The 9,168-nt window shown below is 39.4% G+C and overlaps 1 protein-coding gene across 1 annotated transcript in view; it reads right to left on the minus strand.

The window, feature by feature from the left end:
* Positions 1-8,866, minus strand: part of CCDC171 (coiled-coil domain containing 171) — a 173,514-nt gene extending 164,648 nt beyond the window's left edge. Inside the window, exons 1-3 of the mRNA XM_063295043.1 lie at positions 8,723-8,866; positions 6,077-6,239; positions 3,723-3,852 (exon numbers count right to left, since the gene is read on the minus strand). Coding sequence (XP_063151113.1) covers positions 3,723-3,852; positions 6,077-6,117 — 171 coding nt within the window. The 5' untranslated portion in view covers positions 6,118-6,239; positions 8,723-8,866. The remainder of the gene's footprint in view (positions 1-3,722; positions 3,853-6,076; positions 6,240-8,722) is intronic.
* Positions 8,867-9,168: the final 302 nt, after the last annotated feature.

Here is a 9,168-nt window from a genome sequence, read left to right on the forward strand (position 1 = left end):
CAAGTGACCCCAAAACCAAGATACAATACATACATAATACCTGAAGATGGGATTTCCACAGTGGAAAGTGAAGGGCTTACTTGTTAAATAAGGAAGAAGAAGAGAAGACAAGCATTACAATATTGGGTTTCACAAAGTTACAGAGGGAGTTGATTAGTTGAAATACCTATGTTGTTCAACCTTCCTTGACTATATACTGACTTTTTCCCTCTCTTCATATCTCTCTATACACCAGAATACTCTTCGTCCCTCTGTTCACTTTCAAGAATCATGTACCATTGGGGCCCATCTTTTTCTTAAACTGTGCCACTGGTGATGCACTCTCCTGGAATACAGTTGCCATCTCTTTGATGATGGTGTGGCTCTTCAAATGGTTCGTCTTGAGCCTCAGCTGCAATCATTGTCTACTACTTTTGCTGCTTTTAACACCTTTAGATCTTCATTTGATAACTCAGCTCCATGGGACTTTAACATTTTGGGCATCAACCTCCAGTTCAAGCTGCTAAGCAAGCTTCATAATTTTGTAATCTTTTTGTATGTTTTGTCCCTCTCAAAGATCTTGAAAGCCATGTACCAACTGAGGGCAATTTTTTCCCCATATTCCATTCAAACAGGTTTGGGAAAACTCTGCCCAGGCCTTAGCAATGTTTCTGATGACTTGGCATTATGCTATTCCCAGAAATTGTGTGATATGACACCTGTCGTTCTCTCTGTTGCATCTAATGCCTGAGCAAATGTTGTGGGAAGACAGTAGGAAAATGTGCAACAAGCTCCTGATCCATGATCCAAATGAATGATACCATATTTGGCAGAGGAAACACAAGCTTAGTATTTTGATGATGATTGTCTCAGTCGCAGAAATAATAATAATAATAATAATAATAATAATAATGCTTTTGACCAAACAAAATCTTGAGTGGAATGCCCTCCTCTCTGCAGTATTTTTCCACCTTAGGAATAAAATAATTGATGAATCCAGTCTAAAAAAAGAGCTGTTGAGCTCCAAGCTTTCAGATTTGAACAGTAATGCATAGAAAGGGTAGTCTTTCTGATGCCTTTCTGATGCACAAGGATTTTCCAATGATAAATAGTTTTAGTTTGTCATCTCCTGCTACAATAGCTCCAAACAAAAGCGTATGTTTTGCTTTCACAGCCTTAAAACCTTACGTTGTCTTTTCTTCTTTGGAAATGTATATTCTTTCTGGCATTCTCTTCCAGAACAATTCTGTCCCATCAAAGCTAAGGATTTACTGTGCTGTATCATCAATGTCATTGATAATTTCTTTTAACATCAGGATGCAGATCTTTCTGCTTTTCTATTACCACTATCAACTTCACAACTCATTTTCACATTATGAAAATTAGAGCACTGCCTAAGTCTATTAAATTACCACAAACTTTGCATTAAGTTCCCCATACTTCCCCTCTCCCTTTTCAAAAAGATTGCCTAGCCTTATTTTGAATCATCATTCGGCTATATTGCACACAGCCTTAAATTTGGTCTTCCATCCACAATGTCAGTAACTTTTTCCTCTCAAATGCTCATTTCATCTGAATGCTGCTTTGTTATCACAGCTGATTTGGTGCCAAACGTTTCACATGTTCATTGTTGAAGTACTTACTTCATTGTTGAATTAACAAGACTTAGATCATATGCATTGGAAGATAGCCTTTGCCCTCCTTCAAACCTCTTTATTATTTTCATTTTCTGCTCTAAATCACTTTATACAGGTAGTCCTTGATTAATGACTGCCCTGTTTAGTGACCATTCAAACTTATAACGGTGCTGAGAAGGTAGGTTTACGACTGGTCCTTGAACTTACGACAGTCGCAGCATCTCCATAGTAACATGATCATGATTTGGGTGCTTGGCAACGGGCACGCATTTACAATGGTCACAACATCCTGTGGTCACATGATTGCCATTTGTGATCTTCACAGCAGGCTTCTGACAAGCAAAGTCAATGGAGAAGCTGGCAGTAAGTTGCAAGTTGTGGTCACGTGTCATCGCACTGAATGACTGCAGATGATTCGCTTAATGACCGCAGCGGAACTGATGTCTTAAATCAGCCATGGTCATGTGGTATTTCACTTAATGACCGCACTGCTTAGTGATGTGGTTACTAGTCCCAACTGCAGTCATAAAGTGAGGGGTACCTGTATTTACAAGCCAGTCCTGTACTCTTGCTATTGTATGACCACTTTCCAGTCATGACTGTAATGTAATTAAGGGTGAAATAACACTGGAAATTGCTCACCCCATTGCTTTGTTTTAAAGTGTTCCACTTTTGAAAAGTTAGGGGTACATCTCATCATCCCAACTTTGTAAGGACTGCAGGAGTCTATCCAGTCACATTTGCGACATTAAGAAAAGGTAGGTAGCTTCAATTTTTCAAGCTATTTTTTCTTTTTTTTACATGGGGAAGATTAAAGGTAGGACTAGGAGGTCTCATGGAGGCAAACAGCTTCCATTCCTATCTTTAGAACTACCCCAAAGCCTTGAAAACAGGCAGAAATTGAGCCATCAAAATTTAGCCATTTTGCTGCTGAATTTATGCAGAACAATCTCATTGAGCTGGAAGCTTCATGCAGCCTCCAGGCTGCTCATCCATTCAAGAGATATGCATTATCTCCAACCTCCTTCAGCGTCCAACAAAAATTATATTACAAGCAAAATGGAAACTACAGCAAGAATTTCATTGAGTACATAATTAGCTCCATGAGACCTAGGGAACTTTTGACTTGTATTTCTTAAACAACAGTCCCCTTACATTCAGCTTTGGATGTAGAAGCTAAATAATCACGTTTATTAATATCAACATCTTAAATAATAGTTAATACTGATATAATACCGTTTGGGCAGCATTGGGCTTCAGGGTTTAGTGACCGTGCTCTAGAAAACAGATTTCCGAATGTTTCCCTGGCAACTGTGGCGGGCATCTGCAGAGGCTAAAGGGCCTGCTTTGCCTCCGCAGATGCCAGCCACAGTTGCTGGTGAAACATCAGGAAATCTGTTTTCTAGAGCAGGGTTCCTCAACCTTGGCAACTCTGTGAAGTTGTCCGCACAGCTTAGAGTTGCAAAAGTTGAGGAGCCCTGTCCTAGAGCATGGTCACTAAACCCTGAAGCCCAACACATCTAACCCAGAAGACACCAATAAAGTAGATTATTGGGTTCTTTTCAACCCCTACAACCTGTCATTATTAAACCATTTTTTAAAAAATGACCTTTTATTCCCAAGATAAATATACCGTGCCTCTGGCTTCTCATTCCAAAAGCAGAGCAAGATGGAAAAGAATCAAAGCAAAAGAGAAACATTTGGGAAGAATCTTAAATAGGGTTGTCCATGTTCTGACTATGATTTAGAAGCGCTTTGGATCTCATTCAAGCACAGCACCTCTGCTATTTATTAAAGCAGCTCCCTCTTTTTTTTGGCTTTCATGTGAGCCTGCAAAAAAAATAAAAATTGCTGCAGCTGCTTTCAGAGATTCACTAACTTTAATACCAGAAAGACGCTGGGCTTGCACAAGGTTGAGAGCAGACCTTCTAAATCAGGGTCCAGGAGTGCACAAGCCTAATGTTAAACCCCTTCACTAGCATCATTGAGGAAGGCTGATGTAGTCTTTCACAGACACATAAGAAGAGTGTCAAGTTGGGGAAGGCTGTCATTCAACAGGATGAGCACTTTGTATAAGAATGTTGCACATATGGATGAAATTGTTACCTCTGCATTGTGTTTAGTAGTTATGTCAAGTTTCTCTTTCTTGGCTTGATGAAGCTTTCTTCTCAGATCTTCCTTTGTTTCCGCATCAGCCTCACAGCGATTGTGGAAAACTGCCTTTCCAGAGTGCCTGCTTTAAAATGCGAGGACTTTTCACTACCAATGGTCTCAGTCAGACAAGCTCTGAATTTTCAAATAATCAAGGCAGCAAGGTTAAATTTCTTACTCAGAACTAAGTCCCATTCAATTTATAAGATTTATTTCCAAGGTAATATACTATGGAGCTGGCTATTAATGGAATTGCATTGCTCCCAGATCACAAGCACTGCACTCAGGAATGTATCTGAAACTACCTACACCCACAACATCTACAGATCACTGAAGGACATTTTAAAGATTATTTACTTTTTATATTTAATTGCAATTGTACTGATTTTAAAAGTTCTGCTTTATATGTTATATTTTTAAAGCAGGGTTTCTCAATCAGGGTTCCACGAGAGGTCACTAGGGGTTCCCTGGGAGTTCACAATTTATTTAAGAAAGTATTTCAAATCTGGGCAACTTCACATTAAAGAGGTAAGTTTCCTTCTTTATTTTTAGTTTAAGAACACTGTTAATGCATATACACAGGCTTACACATCAAACAATAGGGACGCGGTGGCGCTGCGGGTTAAACCGCTGAGCTGTCGATCGGAAGGTCGGCGGTTCGAAACCGCGCGGCGGGGTGAGCTCCCGTTGTTAATCCCAGCTCCTGCTCACCTAGCAGTTCGAAAACATGCAAATGTGAGTAGATCAATAGGTACCGCTTCGGCGGGAAGGTAACGGCGTTCCGAGTCGTCATGCTGGCCACATGACCCGGAAGTGTCTATGACAACGCCGGCTCCAAGGCTTAGAAACGGAGATGAGCACCGCCCCCTAGAGTCGGATTCGACTGGACTTTACGTCAAGGGAAACCTTTACCTTTTACACATCAAACAAATATAATAATTTTGTAACTTTGGGCCTATATTTGAGCCTGAATGTGCAGGGGTTCCCCGAGGCCTGAAAAATATTTCAAGGGTTCCTCCAGGGTCAAAAGGTTGAGAAAGGCTGTTTTAAAGGGTTGTGGGTAACCCCAAAAATGAAGGCAGGATAGAAATTAATTAAATACAAGTGATGCCACCCATAATAAAAGTCAATCTCTTTCGAACCTTACATCTGTTTCTTTCTCTCTCTTGATAGGATAGAATAAAATTAAAAGTAACATTTATTTTGTTCAGCAAGCATTTTTCCATTTCTACTTAGAAAAATATGGCATCACTGATCATTAATAATCCACCTTTAATAATTTTGTAGAAGGGGAAAATCCAGGAGGGTTGGCTTATCATGATAGCTACAACAGTATAAATTTCTTCCTGTGCATAACTTTCAAGGTATAGATGTTTTGCATCTGGCCAGTCACAGCTGCATATATTCAGTTAATGAGAAACAGAGAAAGATGCTGACTGGTTTCCCTGATGTCAAGGGAAAATAAGTTTACCCTGACGAACAAAGCCTCAACTCTAATTACTATTAAATCATTATTACTGGAAGATGTATGCACACAACTCTCTCAATGTTATTTTTTTATGCACCAAAAATATAAACTTTCTGGAAGTTGCATATAATTCTTACCTCACAAACCTCACTGAGGTTCTCAAATAAAAGGGAGAGGTTCATGAAACAAAATTGCAGCTAGATCTTATACCTTTGTTACTGAGGTAACTATGGCAACCACCCCACATGAAACAACAAAGCCTTTTTTTCTTGCATTGACAGCTGAGGAAGAGTGATAAAATAGCATTTTGTTTTAAATAATATACGGTACATAAAAATTAAGCAACTTTTAAAAATATTTTACTTTTCTTAATTAAAGAAATTGCAGGAAGGTTTTATCAAGAGATATTGGCTTAGATGCATTTATAGCACAATCCAATGAAAATCTAAATCTGCTAATGATTTTGTGATGGGGTTGTGGAGAGTTATTTTAAAGAGCAGTAACAGTAAGCTAACATAAAGCTGAACTTCCACTAAGATACCAGCTCTATTGGATGGGTTAATTATCTGGTAGCACAAGACTATTGTAACACTACTGCAAACTGTGAAATCTAAAATTATGAAGTATTAACAGCATTATTTGTAAATTCTAAATTGTCGTCTGGGGTTAAAAAAAAAAATCCAAAATATATATATTTCCTGCAGTAAACATTCTAATAGAAATTTCATAGGTATATTTTTCAGAACTAGCAAATGGCAGAAATTCTCATAGTCAAGACTACTACTCAGAGAATAGAAATTCTCATAACTGTATTTTTGTTAATGAAAGGAATTAAACTTACCGTTTCATTTCAGAGGCTGGGTAACTCACTTGAGAATCCATTACAACTAATTTTCTGCTTTATGTTCTCTGAACAATTAATGCTATTTTCATATGTAACATTGTTTGCACCACAAGATTTCAAATATCACTTGTTCTCTCACTTCTTGAAGTCACATTAAAACCTGCAATACACACATTTAAATAAACATCTCAGTCACATTATTTCTGCAATAGTAATTATTTGGATTTAATCACAAATTGTAGAATTCTTTATTATTAAAATATTCAATTATTATTACACAATAGTTTACTGAAGCCAATAGTGATAATCCAAAAATAATCCAAAATCCAAACCAACTTTAACTTTCTTTATTAACTTTATTCTTCCCACCTCCACCTATCTGCATGTTACAAGATTAGATTGTAATGGCTTAAAAAAAACAGTATTGTCAACTACACAAAAATAAAGGCCATTTGGGAGGCATTCAGAAGTGCCTTTTGGAATAGCAGGCTGTGTTTTCCCTGCATGCCCACTCATTTCTCAATTTGGCACTACAATCAATAAATCAGCCAATGTGATTGTAGCAGTTAAAATGTTGGACGAGGACTGGGGAGACCATCCTTAGCAACAGGAACTCACTGGATAACTCCAGATCATCCACTCTCTCTCAGCCCTACCTACCACAAGGTCATTGTTGTAGGGATAAAATGGAGATTCCAATGCAAGCTGCCCTGAGCCCTGAAGAAAATATGGGATATAAATATAGGAAATAAAATAAATATACTATTTCCATTGTTCAGTTTAAACAAAGCAACAAAAGAAATTGATGGTGGCAGCACAATTGGCACACACCTTCAACCAAGCGGTTCCCAATCCACTTGTTAAAAATTAATGCCTAAAACAGCCTTTCCCTACTTTTCATATCACCCAGGTGCATAGCTCCCATTATCCTCAGCCAGCCTTCTGACTGGAGATTTCGAGAAGGCCAGTACATCTAGAGGACTCCAATTTAGGGTACGTTGGCCCAGTATATGTCCATATTTTTTTGCAATGAACTAGGATTCAGTGATGAATATCTTTAGATTCTTTAACAGAGAAATCAGCAAAAACAGCTCCCTTAATGTTACAGTATCCTAGACACTTATCACTTAGAGGAAAGCAAATCCACCAAACCAACTCATTTTATGTTTCACCTAAATAAGTAATTAATTACACTGATGCAAGCTCTAGTTCTTTGTTAACTATCTAGTATTTGTGACAAAACATGTAGTTGGCCTTCCTTATTGCTACAATAATCTACTCAAACACAGGGCAAGGACTCAAAACTATATCCAGATAAAAGCCTTCTAGACAATATGCGAAGTCTGACTCATATCAGTATTGTCAAGGCAGGGTTCCTAAACTTTTTGCCATCACACCTCCCTTTAGTGTAATCTTAATGTACACACCTCCCCTGAAAATCCAAATATCAAAATGAACACAAATGAACCATGAAAACAATATAATGAAACCTTGGTAAAGGTGGATTTATTATAACAATGTATAACTAAAAGGTTCTTCACACTTCCCCTGGACTCTCTCTGGACCTCCCCAAGGGAGGTACAACTGACAGTTTGGGAAACCCTGATATAAGGTGTGTGAGTAGAGGAGTACAAGATGGCCTTGAGGAAGGTACATGAAACATGTAATATACATGTAAACACCAGCTTATCCCTGAAAGGGAATGAGAAAGACACTCAGGACAGCTCCACCTTGATTCTCTTTGATATGAAGAGGGGTGAGAGACAATCTGTCAGACTTTCAAGATTCATTTATTACACAGTGCAACGATAAAGGAGCATTCCTGGGATCCTTGTTTCCAGACCCAGCCTATCTCAAAGGGCTGACAGGGTGAAATTCTGAATATTGTACAACCCATCTCCCTAATGTTTGCTAGATATAGACAGATGGCAAAATCATATGCAGTTAAAGAATCACATCATTTTTGTTTTTGCCATCAAGCTGCTCTCACCTTCATTCCTGTGCTCAAGTTGCCTAGTGACAGACCTTATTTAACTGTTTAAATAAATTTTTAAATGGTTGAGACAAATCTGAACCATCTTAAGTCTATTGGTATTGAATAAGATTTTACATGATCTACCAGGAAAGCACACTTGCAAGAGAAATGTGAAACTTGGTAGGAAAGAAATGTCATTTGTACGTTGTCAAGTGTCTATCGTTTATACAGAGCAAGTTCACATAGGGCAAGGCTTGAGATAACTTCAACACACCTAGGACACTAGCTGAGCTTTATAATAACTGCAAAGGGTCCAACAAGTGGCAGTTCTCTCGCTATACCGTCTCAAGGCTAGCAAAGACTCGACCAAGTGAATTTGCATTGCTTTCATCCCGCTTCCTGTAAAACGAGTGTTCCTCCTTGCAAGGACAACAACCGTTGGAGAATTTGCCTGCTTTACCGCTGCTGTAATCCCTGCTGCACACTTCCCTGGTCAACCCGGGTTGACCGACGGAGCTCTGCAAAACATCTTCAGCCTGTCTGTTTCTCTCCAGCCCAAGCAAAGCATCCCCCTCCTCCTGTGTTCCAATTATTTCCCTACCAACTCTCCCCTCCCACCAATATTCCGTAGCGCCACGGTCCAAATCTGCCGCCTCCCATCTTCATACCTGTCTGCCGCCCCTGTATTTGAAAGCGGCAGTCGTGAGATCACCAAGCTATCCGGTACCAGCAGTCCACAATCCTCAGGGCACCTGGCTTTGGCCAGGCGGGCTTTAGGACCCAGGGAATAACGGGAAAGCCCGGACATTCATGCTAGCTTCAGAGAGACTTTACAACGGCTACTTCCGGTTAGAGAGCAACTAGCGGCTCGCTCAGCGGCTTCGTCTCGTCTTCCGGTCTTAGACTTCCCATTGGAAGACTGTGAAATTGTGACGTGACGCGTCCCAAACTGGAGGATTATTCGCCCGCGCCGTTTGCGTCAATCGACTAAACAGAGCATGCGCTGAGGGAGTAGGTTGTGAGTGATTAGCTCGCTCCCGCTCTTTTTGCCGCTTTAAGAAATTATAGGTGCTGTTAACGAGTTGACATTAATAATGGATGGGGAGGAAAATAG

The sequence above is a fragment of the Candoia aspera genome, chromosome 2 (assembly GCF_035149785.1).
Source record: "Candoia aspera isolate rCanAsp1 chromosome 2, rCanAsp1.hap2, whole genome shotgun sequence".
NCBI lineage: Eukaryota > Metazoa > Chordata > Lepidosauria > Squamata > Boidae > Candoia > Candoia aspera.